The following is a 17,549-nucleotide window of genomic DNA, read 5'->3' on the forward strand; positions in this document are numbered from 1 at the left end:
TGTTTCATCAGACTAGATTCCCAGAAAACAATTAGTGTGAATATATATGATTTTTGATAGATACTGGCAAATAAATTGCCAAAGGGTTACACCAATTTATTTATTTGTTTATTTATTTAAAGATTTTATTTACTTATGACAGAGAGATAGCGAGAGAGGGAACACAAATGCAGGGGAACTGGAGAGGGAGAAGCAGGCGCCCCGCTGAGCAGGGAGCCCAATATGGGGCTCCATCTGCAGGGATCCTGACCTGAACCAAAGGCAAATGCTTTATGACTGAGCCACCCAGGTGCCCCAGGGTTGCACCAATTTAAAAGTCTGTGGATAAGTTATGTGCATACCAGTTTTAGCTTACCTTCATTGCCGTAGAGCATTATCGGTACTTTTTCTTATTGGTAACTCAATATATAAAAAAACGGTATTTCCTTGTAAATTTGCATTTATTTGAATACTCATGTAGTTGAACAAACTAAAGCATTTGTGTTTAACTTTGCAAATGAGCAGTGTTTAGAGGATTTTAAATAAGGGAGTGGCTTTTTTATTACCCCTCTGAACTGAATGTAAATGTATCTCCTTGTGGCCTAAGGCTAATTCCAACATCTGTGCTCCCCAAATGCATTCCCTCCTACCTTGTCAGAGATCTCACTCAATAGATTATGTCAACTACAATTCACCATCAACTTCTTTCTCTAAATAGCTTTCTCTAAATAGCTTCTTCCCCAAAGCTTTTAAATATACACAAATCTTCCCTATCTTAAAAAAATTATTCATTTTACTCTGTGTCCCTTTTAAGATTTGTTTTCTTTCTTTTCCTTTGATAGTCAAGTTTCTTGGAATTGTGTGTATTTAATACCTACCTTATCTCTTAGTATTTATATCTCAGAAATACCACTTTTGTTCCTGCTCAGCCATTTGAATGGCTCTCATATAGATTGCTGATGATTCTTATTAAATTGGATGGACAAATTTCAGTCCTTTTTTTAAATTAAAAAAAAATTTGTTTTTTTTTCCTAAATAAATTTCAGTCCTTAAATTGCACTACTTGACCTGCTTTAGCATTAAGCACTATGAGTACCCCTGGCTCCTGAAATACTTTTTTATTCTGTGACTCTGTACTCTTGGTTTTCCTCCTTCCTTGTTTTTTCTCACTCCCCTTCTTTGGTTCCTTTTTCTCTATCCATCTTTTAAAATCATGGGGTTTCCCAGGGAATACTGTGCATTCTCTCGATATAAGGCCTGCATGGATGATTTCATTCATTCTCATGGCTTCAGTTATCATCTATATGTTAATGATTTCCAAATTTATGTCTTTACTCTGAGCTTCAGTTGTTTGTATCAAACCACTATTAACATTGTTTGCTTGGAAGTCTCACCAGCGCTTCTAATTCATCTTGTAATCTCAATCGTCCTATCAAACCGGCCCTTTCTTCTGTGTGCTGTATCTCAGTGAAAGTACCACTGTCTACCTGGCTGCCTAAACTGGAACCCTGAGCATCATCCTCAACTTTTCCCATTGTTTACCGCAAACATCTAATTAGCCAGCAAGTCCCATTGACTTTGTCTCTGTAAATACTCACTTGCTCCATCTCTGTGCCAGGTAAATGGCATTTCATCTCCTCTCTCTGCTTCTTGTCTTATTCTCTTCGGTTCATTCTTCATACTCTGCATTCAGAAGCTCCATCTGACATGAAGATCTGATAGCGCTATTCTTCTGAAGACGTTTCAATGATTCCTGTTAAATTTTAAGGAAAAAGCCACTAAATATGATGTATAAAGTCAAAACACCTGACATGACTCACAAAGTACTTCAATTTGGCTTTTGCTTATCTCCTTGCCCTCTCTTTCTTTTCTTGTTCTACACGTGAATCACATGAAACTTTTCGCAGAGTTTTGAATGCGCTATTCATCCCCCCACCCCATGCCCACATGCTGCCCTTGCATTCTCTGGTCATATCTCACGCTGTTTTCTTTCCTACATTTAATTACCCATTTTCTACTCCTCACTCAAGACTGAACTTAGATATCCCTTTACCTGTTCAGAGAACCTCTTATCAAGTCTGGAGTTAGAGTTCCGCCTTAGCATCTCTCCCTTCTCCTCTTCTGCTCTAACTCTATTAATTATTCATTGCTCTATCCACAGTATCTCCATTATGTTAGTGTTTAATATGCGTTTGTTGAGTTACGAATTAATGAACTTTTTAAATTAAAAATACTTTAACTGAGTCTTTAACCTGTGCCAGCACTTAGCTAAGTAGTGGGGATACTGCAGTGAACAGAATAGCTCCTGATCTCACAGATCTTATCTCCAACTGTGATAGGGAGAGAAACAAATACGTATATATTTATCATGGTATGATAATGTGCAATGAAAAAAAGAGCAAAGGAGAGAATATGTGGTCTTCAACAGTGGAGAAGTATTGGGAGAACATTCTAGACAGAAGTCTTAATCTGGTTATTGTATGTAGTATGAGAAATGACTTAGGGCTAGGAGAACACTGAAGAAACTACAGGAAATTGAGGCATAAATGATAAGGTCTGTTTCATGCTAGTCATAAAGTAATTGACAAAATTTGTTGACTTATCAGCCGGGCCCGTGAAGAGTCTCAGAATTTAGGTAATGGGGAGAATGATACCATTGATAGGAATATGGAAATATTGAGGGGTAGCTCAGTTTTTTAAAAATAATAAGATATGAATATGAGTACTAGAAAATTTGTACCCTTAAAGCAATCATGGGATCTCCAGGTAGTAAAAGATTATGGATTAGAGCCCAGGAGAGAAAAGTGGTTTGAAGACTTGTCAGTTTTTATGGAGGTAGTAGTTATGGTGAGACGTTAGATGTAAATTTTTTTTTTTTTTAAGATTTTATTTATTCACTTGACAGACAAGAGATCACAAGTAGGCAGAGAGGCAGGCAGAGAGAGAGAGAGAGGAGGAAGCAGGCTTCCTGCCGAGCAGAGAGCCCGATGCGGGGCTCGATCCCAGGACCCTGGGATCATGACCCGAGCCGAAGGCAGAGGCTTTAACCCACTGAGCCACCCAGGCGCCCCTAAATTTTTAAAAAATTAATGAATCCATGGGTTATTCATTCATAGTAACCTTTAATCATCATGTATTTTTGTAGTCCATCTAAAAAATATTTCAGCTATCATGTAGGGAGATCCATGACATTTTTCAAAGTTTTAATATTTATCTAGGTAACATAGGAATATAGATGAAAAAAATACTAAAAAATTTGTTTCAAAAGAGTAGTTTCCTACTTTTTATGTCTTTTAGTCTCATTTCCAGAAGGATTTATTCTTAATTCTGGCTGTTTTCCTTTATAATTGCCTATGTGTTTCTGAATAATATACTTAGTCTGCTATTTTTTTGTTGTTGTTAATTTTTTTTGTTGTTGTTGTTGTTAATTTTTGACATTATTTCTTGATTTCTCACAATGGTAAATGAGTACATAGTTCTCTGCTCTCATGTTCCCAACATAGTTGTATCATGTTTTTGGTTTAATAGGGTCTACATTATTATGACTGAAAATATTCATGGGTAGGTCAAATAATGCCCAATCATCATCATCAGAATAGCTTTCATAATTTGTTGTTGTTGTTAATCTTAAGAATTGTATGCTAGTTTTCTCTATAGTTAATCTTCCCTAAGGCCTTATTATTTCTGCCACAGGCCTATCAGTAATATTTTTCTCATGCTGAAATCCGTGGTGTTCCATCTTGTGTTTTTCCTGGAGTCACCTCGATTCCCCTTAGGCTGGATTCGTCCGCTAGTCCTGCTGGGTAGCTGTGGCTCTAGGGATTTCCTGTGGTACAGTTCTGCCCTGGACTTGCCTGGATTTCTGTCTTCTTCTGTCTTGGTATACACCCTTAATTGTAGCTAATCCTCCAGGACCTTTCTCGTAAAATATAGCAGGAAGTAAAGTTTTTGAGAACCTGTCCATTAGAAATAACTTTATTCCTCTTGGACATAGTCAGGTTTGACCCAGCATCATTTACCAAAGAGAGCATTCTTTTTCATTGCTCTGCGTTGTCACATCTGTCATAAATGAAATGGGAAAGGGCGGAAGTTTTATGAAGGTCAGTTTTTGGGCTTTCAGTTCTATTTTTGGTATATCTGTACATGTGAATCAGTTTCTACACTCAGGCCTATTTCATGAGTCTGTTTGTCTCTTCTTTCCTCATAACTCACTGTCTTCATTACTGTAGTTTTATAAAAAGTCTTGATATCTGGTAGTATACATTTCCAGCTTTGTTATTCTTTGTTCAAGATTATCTTGGTTAGTTTTGACTTTTTTGCAGTTCCATATAAATTTTAGACTCACCTTGTCCACTATTCTCTAGAGCTGCTAGGATTGTAATCTACAGGACAATTTGGGGGAGAATTATCATTTTTACAATGTTGAGTCTTACAATTCACAAATCTTATATATACCTCCATTAAAACATAACATTATATTAAAATTTTAGTTTTTAGTCTAATGATCTTATATATCTTTAATTGATTTCTAGATATTTGATGTATTTTGATGCTACTCTAAGTAATTACATTAAGTTATTTTTGTTTTCTAGTTGTCTGTTGCTAATATATAGAAAATATATAGAAAAATTTGATTTTATAGATTGTACTCATTTATCTTTCTAAATTCACTTATTAAAGTAGTCAGTGAGCCTCTTCAACTTTATACATGAACAAACAAACCTGTCATTTGCAATTGAGAATTTTATTTCTTCCCTGCTGACCCTTAAACCTTTTTTTTTCTAGTCTTACTTCACTAGCTAGAACTTGTAATACAGTCTTGAATAGGAGAGATAGCAGACATCGCTCTCTCATTCATGTTACCAGGGAGTGATTTTAGTGTTTCTCCATTAAATATGATACTTGATGTAGGGTTTTTTTTGTAAATATCTTTTTTAAGATTAAGGAAATGAAATTCACTTCTATTCCTCATCTGCTAAGAATATTTTTTGTGAATGGGTATTGAATTTTATCAAATTCTTTTTCTCTACCTAGTTAAATGGTGAAATGGTTTTTATTCTTTATTCTGTTAATATATTGAATTACAGTGATTAGTTTATGTGGTGGATTGTACTGCTTGATTTTTTTTTTTGAATGTTACATAAGCCCTGAATTCCTAGATTAAGCCAAACGTGGTCATGATGTATCATCATCATTGCTGTTGTTTAGATTTGCTGTTATGTGGTTTAGGATTTTTTGCATTTATATTCACTAAGAGATTGATTTGCATTTTTCTTTTCTAGTAATTTTCTTCTCAATCTTTAGTATGGAGGTTTTGCTGGCTTTGTATAATAAGCTGGGAGGTGATCCTTCTTTTATGTTCCCTGAAGAGTTTGTATAAAATTGGTACTTTTCTTTATGTGTTTGGAGCATTCATTGTGAGGCATCTCCTTCCTCTGCCCCCCCCCCCAACTTTTTTTAAATGAGAAAGCTTGAAATTAGGTTCAGTTTATTTGATAGGTATGTAGATGAATATTCATATTTTCTATTTTTTCTTCTTTTAAAAAATGTATGTATGTATGTAGGTAGGTAGGTAGGTATGTGATGGGGAAAGAGAGAGAGAGAGAGAGCACAAGCAGCAGAGCAGCAGGCAGAGGGAGAGGGAGAAGGAGATTCCATGCTGAGCAGAAAGCCCAGTGTGGAATTTGATCCTGGGACCCTGGGATCATGACCTGAGCGAAGGCAGACGCTTAACTGACCGAGCCACCCAGGCCCCCCTCTATTTATTCTTGTATCAAATTTGAGAATATGTTTTTCTAGTATTTGTAGATTTCATAATTTTCAAATTTAGTGGTTTCAGATTGTTCCTAACATTTCGACAAGTATGACATGCCCGCTCTGTGTAGGCTCGTTCGATAGCGCTCGTGACACTCCTCAGACAAGTGGATGGTACTGCCCATCCATCCCCCTCAACTCTGAGTCTTGCTGTTTGCGTCATTCTTCCAGCCTCTTTAGCCCAAAATGTTATCTTTTGCCTTAACAAGAGATCTCACTGTAGTTTGCACAGCCACATGAGTGAAGCTTTTCCTTGATTTACATAGTAATTTTCTTGTCATGATCTTGCCCTTTCTTCCTGGGCCACTCTCACAAAATGAGGAGGCAGCTAGGATTTGACTTTGATGTTTACAGACTGTGGTATTTAAGTTAAGCTGTTTCTGCTGACCAGAACTAGACAACTCAGATGTCATACGGGGTTGATTTGAAATAGAGCACTTTATAAACTAGACAGTGAATTCCTTCTGGGCGGAAACATCATTCCTCTGTGTAGCCCTAACCCAGGGTCTTGCATATTTAGCTTTTCATGAGTCAGTGAATATAAAGTGCACATTTTCTGGGTTTTGCTTTAGTCTACAAATACATGACAAGGCCCTTTGTTCTTTGATGAGATTAGAAAAAGCCTTAGAAAAGTGAATCAAATATTCATTGAATTTATGAAATTCTAACATTAGAAAATGAGAAATTCATTAAAAATTGTATATTTTCAAAGAATTTCCTCATTTTTTTAAATCAGTGTTTTGATGACTTGAGATGGATAAGACAGTGATTAGTATTTCTATTTTACTAGTGAAAACACAACCAAAGAGATTAAGTGACTTAGGTAAGTAAGGCAGCACATCTATTTAGTAGTTTAGTCCAGGATCAAAACATTCAGCTCCCAAACCAGTGTCTTTCTGTTACCCTGTACTCCTTCTACATAGCCGTGGGTTCATCTCTAAAACATGTGAATGCCAATGCTATGTCTAACATCATGGTCTTCACAGAGATGAAGACTGTGCTGAGTAAAACTCTTAAAATTGTGAGATTTTAAAGGTGACTTTAAGTTATTCTATTTTACAAATTATTAACAGATTCTTTAAAAGGTATATCCCATTCATGCATCGTAAACATTTGTTTTTGTTAGAAAAAAATTTTCATAGTCTTATTTCCTTGACTCCTACCATTAGTTTTAATTTGTTTTTTTTAACAGTAATAGAAAATACAGAAGCATACAGAGAACCTTCATAAAAGAGACTTTCCTAAGTCTTCTGACAGCAGGTGATTTCAACAGTGAGGTAGGGCTTGAGTCAGGAACTGGATTTGGTAATTACGAGGTTACTGTGACCTTGGGCAGGTCAGTGTTAACATACTACACTTGATCTTAGCCAAAAGGCTGAGAAGCGATCAGTGTTAATATACTAACAGGAGTAGAGTAGAGTTTGGGAGGAAGAGAATGAATGGAAGGTCCAGGAAATAGAGGGAAAGTTTCTCTTCTAGTAGAAAGAGGAAGATAGAGCTGGTTTGAGGGAGAAGTTGTGTGTGTGCATAGGGACGTTTTTTAGGTTATCAGTGTTGGAGTACATTAGTCTCTTCAGGGAAAGAAGCCCAAGGAGAGAAGAAGGAAGATGGAAAATGTAGGAAGAGAAGTTGGGCAAATTGTTGGGGCAAGATCAGGAGGAGGCCGAAGATATGACCAAGAGCCAAGTGTAGAGATAATCTGAGAAAAGCAGCAGGTTACTTATTCCTCTGAGACAAAAGATAAGTAAAGAAAGGGTAAATGACTTGGAGGGGTCTACTGTAGAAGGGATATTTGAAGAGGCTCAGGGCCCTTGCGCTTGAGCTCCTGGCTTTCCGGTCAGCACAGAGTCTGGTTACAGCTTCTTTGCATAGGAGCTAACTAACGTTCAGCTTGTGGTACATATTCACAATAAACAGTGAGAAATAGTTCAGATATATAGGAGTTTTAGGTGAAATGGTTTCATTATCAAATTTCAGTTCATTTCTGCATATAATCAGTTTATTCTTTTCGTGGAGATTATAATTTCAAAAGGTAAGGGAGGATGTATTTTCAAACAGTATATGAGGGCTAAAATCAGTTTTAAGGTTTTCTGTGGCTCAGTTTGGTGAGATGCTTTTTCTCTGGCCTTTTAATTTAGAATTGCTCGGGTCTTACCTATAGGTAGGATGTTAAGATCTTATGGAAATTAACATGTTCAAGGTGTTTGGTTCTGTTTTGTTGCTCTACCTAGACATGAATACCTAAAATCGTTCTGAATGGAGATGCGCCTTTCTTGGTAGTCGGTGGCAGATTTGAACATGCATGTGGTCTCTGACCCTTTGGGAATAACAAAGAACTCTTTCTAAAATCTGTACATATAGATTCTTTCTAACTTATGGGTTGGGATATAAAATGTCATGTTTCAGTTATTTGAAACTCTACAGCTTCCAGTAGAGATGGTTTTATAAATGGTTCTAGAATCCCAGACTGGCCTCTAAAAGACCATTTACTCTTAGGTGTGTCTGAATTATTAAAAATGATTACTGTTTATAACCATGTTTCTATCTGGGAGTGCCTTAAATTTCAACTCTTAAGGTAAGAAATATTTCTCCCACTTCATCTTTGTCTTACACCCTTGCCTGGCAGTGACAGAAGATGTGCCCAGCTCCAACCTCCTTGGGATGGTTCTTACAAGGCTCAGGAGTGATGATCTCTGATCGAGACTCTTGAAAGTTGGGAAAGGAGCTGGCGGCAGTCATGGCATCTACCAGTGGGGGGCTCTTCTTTCTGTTTCAGCAATGAGATTTGGGCCCCTAGCATTGTAAACCTCCCACCTGTCCTCTTTGTCTTTCTCTGAACCAGGGGTTCTCAACCAGACCTGTTTTGTACCGTCTTCCCCCATATACCCAGGGAAATTTGGCAATGTCTAGAGCCATTTTCGGTTGTCACAATGGGGGTAGTGCTGATGGCAGATAGTGGGTATAGGCCAGGGATGCCACTAAACAGCCGCAACAAAGAATTGTCCAACCCAGAATGTTAATGATGCCAAGATTGGGAAACTTCTTTAGGCCGTTGTTCCTGGTTCAAGTTTTTTTGTTTGTTTGTTTGTTTGTTTTGTTTTGTTTTGTTTTTCTTTCTCTTCCTGCTTCACTGCATAATGGAAATGTAGTTTGCATTCCCTGATTCTCTCCTACCTTCTGTCCTTGAAATAAGCTCAGAGCCCCTTTGAGGTTTTTCTAAGGGCTTTACTATCATCACAACATGGAAATAGATGGAGTAAAAATAACAAGAAAATTACAGTTTCAGGAAATCTTAATTAAAAGCTACCCATGTTATCCACTGGACTTTAAATAGAACAAAATTCTGATCCTTCTCTGGGCTTCCCACTGTTCTTCCCCATTATGGTTTCCTCATTCCTTGGGTTCCCTCCTTCCTCACTCATACTACTCAACTGTGGGGGCCTTGGCGATGATCCTTTCACAGTCTTCCAAATGAGCAGTGGCAGGAGGGATGAAAAATCCTTGTATTATTGGGGCACCTCCGTGGCTCAGTGGATTAAGCCTCTGCCTTTGGCTCAGGTCATGGTCTCAGGGTTCTGGGATCGAGCCCCGTATCAGGCTCTCTGATCAGCAGGGAGCCTGCTTCCCCCTCTCTCTCTGCCTGCCTCTCTCTGCCAATTTGTGTTTTCTCTATCAAATAAATAAATAAAATTAAAAGAAAAATCCTTGCATTATTTTAACAGGGAATTACAGGAAGATTCCTTTGTGCATAGGCCCAGCCAGAACTATTTTCCGTCATCTTCCTTCTTTTATGAAATTCACAGAATGAGATGATATCACAGCATTTTCCTATATCCTGCTGCATGGCACAGGGGTCTCCTTTCCCTGCTAGTTTCTCTTTTCCCCCAGCACTGTGTTTCCCACCTTGGATGTCGTGGGTGTGCAGGTGCAAAGGCCCCGTGCTTAGGACAGCCCATGCCTATTGCTATTGTGAAATTCTTTTTTTTTTTAAAAGATTTTATTTATTATTTATTTGACAGACAGAGATCACAAGTAGGCAGAGAAGCAGGCAGAGAGAGAGGAGGAAGCAGACTCCCTGCCAAGCAGAGAGCCCGATGCGGGGCTTGATCCCAGGACCCTGGGATCATGACCTGAGCCGAAAGCAGAGGCTTTAACCCACTGAGCCACCCAGGTGCCCCGCTATTGTGAAATTCTTAATACTTTTTGAACAAGGGACTTCATGCTTTCATTTTCATTTCACTGAGTCCTGCAAATTATGTGGCTGGTCCTGCTCACCAGAGTTCTCCTGACCAACTTTGGTCTAGGTGAGAGGCAGTCTGGCTTGGATGAGAGGAGGAAGAGAAGGAGTTTTAAGATATTTGTAGAAAGAAAACCCCAGCTGAAAATCTGGGAGGGAAGGGCAGATTCAAATGCATGTACTCAGTCTTCATGTATGAATAGTTATCTTTCAGAGTCGATAATTTGTTGATTTGTTTATATTTATTAATTTTAATAAGACGTCCATTTACTTATTGAATGCTATTATATGATCAGTATGCTGAAAAATGTAGTAAAATGATAATTGCTCTGTACTGGGCATGTTCAAGTGTTTGTAAAACCCCCTCATTTAGTTTCTGAAACTCTTTAAGATTGTTTTTATTTTCGCTTTCCCTAGAGTTGGAAAATGATATTGAGATAGGTTAAGTCGTTTAACTTTATAAAACTAGTAAGTGACAAAGCAAGAATTTGAACTCAAGCCCACTACCAGTCACTCTGCTACTCAGAAGTTAACCTTTCTACCCTTCCTGCCCTTGACAATTTACTGTCAAGTTGATGTTATGAGTATAAACAGAAGGTCAGTTTCTCTTCATCAGTGAATTTTTTTGAACAATACACAGGCACAGCAGTGCTTTTCAAATTAAATATAAGAGTTGATGAAAATAATACTGGTATATTTGCTCAACATGCTTTTTAATATTTCATGAGAAATAGATACTAATATAATTAACCTAAAGTAGTATTCTTATAGAAAAAATTCCAAAGTCTTCAGTTTTGTATGCTCACTAAATCACTCCCCCTTCCTGTTTCATGAAATGCCTGCTACCACTCTGTTGTTAGTGGGACTCATCTGAAAGCATTTTCTTGGATTAGGGGGTCTCAGACTTTAATTTCCATCCACCAAATAAAAATTTGATGTTCAATGGGGTCGGTACTTGCAATTAATTCTAAGAAAGCTAATTTGTAGAGAATACATATAACATCAGTTCTTTGGGTTTTATCATGTAATCTACCCCAAATTATGGTTTGGTATCTTAAAGCTCCATGCTAGCTTTAGCCTAAACATTACAAGCCTGGATCTCTTAATTCTGCCCAAGGAGGAGACAGGTATCAGCACAAATTGCCTACTTGCACTAAGTAAGACGACTTGCACAGTCTTACTTAGTAGGCAAATGGATTAAGAGTAACTCGACAATTTTCTTGGCATTTTTTTAAACTTTTGTCAGCCTTTGATTTCATGAGTGGAAGTGTCTGAGGCCTGTTACCTTCTGATCTAACATAGAGCCAAATATGTAAATGCTCTTGCAGAGCTGTTATTGTTAAGATCAAGACCGTTTAATCACACTGACCTGAGTTTTAATTCCAGCTGCACCACTGACTAGTTATGCAACCCTTGGTAAGTGACTGTACATGGGACTAATAATGTCTTCTTCAAAATGCTGTAGGAAAGATTCCCTGGATTTCTGTACATAAAGCACTGAGCACAGGGACGGGCCTCTGGATGGGGCTTGGTGGTGGGTAAGTGGTAGGTTGTCCTCTTCCTCCTCCTCTTTTCCACCAAGAGATTGTGACTGGGCATCAGCAGAACTTTGGGTCAGCCCTTTCTCTAGTTATGCCTAAACAATTTGGTATGCTCTTAATATACTTTGACACATGTCTTCCTGCAGTGAGAAAGAGAAAGGCAAATATCTTCCTCCAGTTCTCTGCAAGGACAGAATAGAATAATATACTTTTTTACTTTTCTGGTGTAATCAGGAATAAAACTTGGAGATCTTGGTGATCGGTATAATATAATGCACTACCATTCTTTCAACACAAACCAAACCAGTCGTTCTCAAACTGAGATCCCTGGGCCTGCATCTGACTCACCTAAGACATATACATATGTCTGTATATAATAAATCTAGCCCCATAACCCAGACCTACTGGACAGAATCCCTAGGGCTGAGACCTTGGGATATACATTTAAAATAAGCCTCTGTGGTTATTCCTCTGTGTGAGAACACATAGAAATACTGACTGGTACTCTCATCTCCCATCCTTGCCTGCTTAAGCTATTTCCTTGGCTTACTTTGCTGCTTTGTAGAACTCTTGCACGTTTCTTTCAAGAGCTGCCTCTTCCTGAAAGCCTTCCAAGATTCTCCCAAATTGAAGTTAAGTTTGTATCTGCATTGTTGCGGTTGTCATAGTCTACCTTGTAGCGTTTTGCTAGTTTCCCACCAAACAGCTCTGAGAGGGCAGTGATTGCCAGTTATCCTAGTAACTATCTCCAGGGCCTAGCAAAATACTTCACACATAATGGGTACTAAAAGAATATTTGTTGAATTTGGATTGATCTTCTGATTACTTTTTTCTAGTAAACCATCTTGTCCTGACTTCCACAGAAAAGCAGATTCCTTCATAGTACATACTATCAGGCTCAGGGTTTTGGAGGGCAGTACTAATCAACATAACTAGCCCAAGTTCCCAGTGCATCAGAATAGGGATGTGTGTTTGTGTGTGATTTGAGCAGTTGCTTTGCAATCCCTGTTTCTTCCTCATCCTCTTCTTTGGATATCCTCTGGAAGCCCAGTTGAACAAATCCTCCAAAGTCCCAGTTAAATCCACAGCAATTAAGAAAAGAAAATGCTACTATAGTTGTATCTGGGGTGGTCTTATTTTCAGAAAACAGATTGATCCTCTCACTAAAGAAGTAGCTTTCATCACACACTATCCTGTTTGTCCCCGAGGACTCTGAGATAGACGAAGTGCACCCATCTGTACTTCCGCTGGTGGGGTAGAGGTACTTCCTCCGTCCATGTGAGGAGCAAAGGTGTGGAGATGAGCTCCAGCGTCCAGAAGGGTGGTTCCTTCAAAGCCATGCAGCCCCTGTCACTGATATTTTAGACACTGTTGTGGTTTGGGATGACCTTTAATCCCAGCTTCTGCTTCTCCATCAGCTAGTCAGCTGGATAGGGCATTGCCCAGATTTTTGGCAATGTAATTTGATGCTCCGAAATTGGAGCTCTCCAGTTTTCTTACATGCTGGAGGGTGACAAAAACAAACAAACGAACAAAAAACACACCAAGGTATAGAGGCATCTGGAGAGTCTGATTAGTGGGGGTTAGGAAGAGAGATAATAACTGAGGTTGATAGCAAATTTTGGGATTTTCTCTAAATATTAAATCACCGTTCCTTTAAAACGTTAAATTGATTATTTGGCCGCACATCAGACAACAGGGTTACACTGAGAATATCAATGGATTTGGCAGGTGAAATCAGATTTTCAGTGGGTAGGTCAGGATTTATGAAAGCCACAGTGCTTCTGGAGGTGTGACGGAAGAGACTGGATAGCTATGGTGGAGGGAGGCTTCTTACAAATTTAGGGAGATTCATCTTTCTTTCTTTCTGTCAGTCTGTCTTTGGACTTTTAGTGGCTGGAGAAGGAATGTAGTAAGAACTCCAGATGGCCACAATTTGTCACCTAGTAAAAACAAGGAATTCACAAATGAGCAGGTCAGGAAATTTTAAATTTAGGAAGAAGAAGACTTCTCCCCTCCCTGTACCTCTCCACAGCATGCAGGGTTATAAAATGATCAGAGGTAAAGAGAAAAGGTCATTGAATTTGGTAAGAGGAGCTGACTACCTCCTAAAGTAAATGTGGTGAAATGAGGGAAGGGATGGGGTAATAATGTGGAAATGGGCCTGGAGGATGGAGTCAGTGCATATTGGTCATTCCTTAAGGAACTGGCTTGGAAAATAAAGAAAATGGTAATTCTAGCAGCTGGAGAAAGTTCATAAATATTAAAAAACAGAGAACAATTGCACCACCCTCAAAGGATTCCCTTGTGCTGGTCTTTGTAGTCAGACCCTCCCTCCACTCCTAATCCCTGGCAACTTTCCCTATAGTTTTTTTCTTCCTCAGAATATCATATAAATGGAATCATACAGTGTGTAAAAGACTAACTTCTTTCACTGGGCATAATGCCTATGTCAATTTAAAAAAATATTTTAAAATACAAAGAGGCCCCCAGCCCCAAAACAAAACAGGTAATGGCCTGAGGAAATGAATGGAGGGAAGGTGAGTTAGGAAGATACGGATTTGTAGAGCCATCTATGTCGTGAAGACTGTTCCAGTTCTCACGAAAATTAGGTGAGCTGATCAGTGTTGGAGGAGTGGTGGAAAGGACGGCGAGTGGGGCACTGGTGACCTGTACCCACCACGCGTCCTCTTTGATCAAACTAGCCTTTTCTTCCTTCTCTGGCCTTTCCCACATCTCCCGCCTCCTCTGGGGAGCGCGAGTGGGGGTAGAAATACACGTTCAACATACACACATACGCACACGTAAATCCATGTATCTCCATTTCCATGGCATAAGCATTTCATTTATAGAGAGGTTTTCGGTGCATATCTGATTCAACTCCAGGCTCAGTGGGGGGCTGTCAGATGGCATGTGAGGATACCAGGACTTGTAATCTAGAGCCATACACGCGTTTCTCAGTTCAAGGTTTATTCTGCAAAATAATCCTTTCTAAGTTTTGTATCATTATCCTTTCAATTAATAGGAATTTAGAAATTGAGAGTGAAAAATTGTAGAATGTAAAAAATTAAACTTTTGATATCTAAAATTGGAATTTTATGTGAAATATTAGTGATCATATCTGTACATAACTTCCATACTTCGGGTAGTGTTGATTTATTTTGCAAATTAAGTTATAATTTCATTATAAAAGCACTTACTAATCTCATACTCACTGATTCTTCCAGATACTTTTTCCTTTTTCATTAGGAATTAACTGGCATTTGTTTTGTTTTTTTCCATAGTTGTGATAATCAGTACATAGATGATATTATTTCCCACAAAAAGTAAATAACAGGTGGGGTTTCTTGGGACATTTATCACATTTATCAACTATTACCTTCACCTAACTATTGTTCATCCATGATGATTAATGCATTCATGTCCTCATATATGTTGACCATGTTTTCTGATGATGACATAATTTATAGGGAGATGTAAGGAGTCGTTACCATATAGAAGAGAGTGAAGCATTCCATTGCAGGTCACTCTTGGTGCTTGCAGGGGGTTATTAGAGATCCAACATACTACTCTTCTGCCATAAGGAGATTTTATTGTATCTTGCATTTATCTGGAGGGCAATTACCTGGTACTTTTCATATATCTCAGGGTCAGAATATAAGCCCTCAGAGTGGTCAAAATTTGCAAAAAGTAAATATGATAAACCTTGCGCCTACTCCATGCCAGGTTCTTTTCGGATATGGCCTTGTTAGACTCCTCGTTAATCTTATGCGGTCCTCATTGCTGTCACATTTTACAAAAGAGGCAATGGAAGGTTTAGACATCTAGAGCTGGGGTTTCAGTGTAGGTTTGTGTGTCCCTCAAGATTCTCACTGAGTCCTGTTACTCTGTATTTGGGCATTCAGTATTTTTTTCAGTACCCATATTTTTTCTGTACCTACTTGTGACAGGCCCCAGGTGTCCAGGGTTAAAAACAGGTACATGGAGTCCTATGGAATTCCTATATCTGTCTTTGGGGCTGCAGTAAAGAAGAGAGAGCCTAGGAAAGAGATAAGGCTTGAGGACAAAGACAGAGTGTATTTCATCTAGTGCTGTGTCCACAGCGCAGCTCCTAGTTGGACCTCAGTAAATACCTGCAGAACAGGTGAATGACATTACTGAGAAGTAATAACTAACTAGGAGAGAAAATGAAGGACAGGAAGGTTATAAAAGCAACCAGCAGAGCTGTCTTGGACCATTTAGTGTTTGACTGAACAATTGCATTCCGCAGTGGCCCCGTGGAGTGTGAGGAGCCTTCAGTGTGCTGACTCGGGCCCAGAATGAGGATGTAGGGCCACTGAGCGACTAAGGTGACCTGGGCTCCACACGACAGGGGGAAAGTCGCCCATGAATGGGACACCCTTTTTAAAGAGCAAGGGAGTATGCAAAATATTTTAGAGACGTTTCCATTAAAACTGGCTCTTTACCCCTTAAAAGTATGCCAAAGGGCTAACCTTCAGTGTTGTAGAGGAATCACACAGGTGGAGGAGCTTTTTCCCTAATGATATTGGATGAAGGGGTATTATAATGTGTTTTCTTTTCCCTCATGAATTATAACATTAAATTTTCATACCAAATGAATCTCTAAAGCTTCAAGTTATAGTCTTTGGAAGAGACCTTATGAAGTACTATATGTAGTAGTGTATGGCATATAAAAATCTGTAGTACTGTAACAATTGAGTAGATTGCATAAAATAAAACATCTTTTGATTAATATCATTGAAAGAATTGTGATGTGTTGAAATAATTCATATTTGGAATGTCATTTAGTATCTATAAGGAAAAAAATGGGGAAATTAGGAAACTATTGAAATGATTTCAATTTCATCATTCAGCAGCATCGATGCGCTACTTTCTTGTCCCAAGAATGTGTATTAACAAGTGATGTTTTGCCTTACAGCTTTTCTGGGAGAAGAGGCTACAAGGACTTAGTGCATCAGATGTAACAGAACAAATTATAAAAACCATGGAACTACCTAAAGGTCTTCAAGGTATTATCCAAATCCAGTTGGGCAGTACCTGCTGTGTGCCAGGCTCTGTGTTAGCTGCTGTGGAATCAGAAATGATGAAGACCGGGGTCTTTACATTGGGGGATTGGATGCCTTGCTGGATGATGTTCCTTTTGTGTTTCAGTAAACCCAGGGAAAATGGATCTGAAAAGCTTGTGTGTTGCAGGGATGTTTCAGATTTTTTTCTGTTTAAAAATTTTGGCTTTAGGGTAGGTTCATCATATAAATTAACCCTGCTGCTTTTAGAACCAAATGCAGCTGAATGGCAGAATTTCTCAAGGTTCCTGCTCAAAGCAGCATCTGGCTCCAGCACTTGCCCTTTCACTCTTCCTCTTACTTAAAGAACAGCTAACAACTCTTTTGCCTCTCCCTGCACCAACTCCTGCTGCCTGTAGCCGTGGGAACAGGTGCACCTTGGTCTAGTAACAGCAGCAAGTGGGGTCTGGGTTGTAGAACTCAGTTACCTAGTGTGCCTGTCATTTCCCATGTTAATTCCAATTATAGAGAAGCATTGCTTCTCAAGCATTAGAACTTTGGCTTCTAAATGTTGATAGTGTGGATTGCTCAAAATTTCTCCTCATTCATGGTTATGACATTGCGTCATCCCTCTGTGTTCTTGAAAATTATTGCTTTAACTGGTTTAATAAGTTTAGGACTTTAAACAATGCGTTTAAATGTGGTCATGTTGCCTACCAGTAGTCTCCTAGAAGTAGTCAAGGTATGCAATTATTCTATTAATTTGGATATTTTGTTTGGCATTTGAAAAAGATGTGAAAGCTGCAGGTAGAACATGCTTGCATTGGCTTTTCCTTTGAAGTCCCAAAACAAAGAAAATTGTGGAGATATTGCTAGAAATTAATGTTAAAACTGTAAGAGAAACTATTCTAGGACTTTAGGGATAAATTAATAGGGAGACTTGGGTATAATATG

At 38.6% G+C, this 17,549-nt stretch overlaps 1 protein-coding gene across 2 annotated transcripts in view; it reads left to right on the forward strand.

Annotated features, from left to right (window-relative positions):
• MBD2 (methyl-CpG binding domain protein 2) overlaps positions 1 to 17,549 on the forward strand; it is a 63,750-nt gene that overhangs the window by 36,084 nt on the left and 10,117 nt on the right. For both annotated transcript variants that reach the window (XR_013967848.1, XM_080821445.1), the window contains one exon: positions 16,511 to 16,601. Coding sequence is in view for 1 of the 2 variants with exons in the window: in XM_080821445.1 (XP_080677571.1) it covers positions 16,511 to 16,601 (91 nt within the window). In the remaining variant the exon portion in view is untranslated. The remainder of the gene's footprint in view (positions 1 to 16,510; positions 16,602 to 17,549) is intronic.

Source organism: Martes martes (assembly GCF_963455335.1).
Source record: "Martes martes genome assembly, chromosome: 13".
Classification (NCBI taxonomy): domain Eukaryota; kingdom Metazoa; phylum Chordata; class Mammalia; order Carnivora; family Mustelidae; genus Martes; species Martes martes.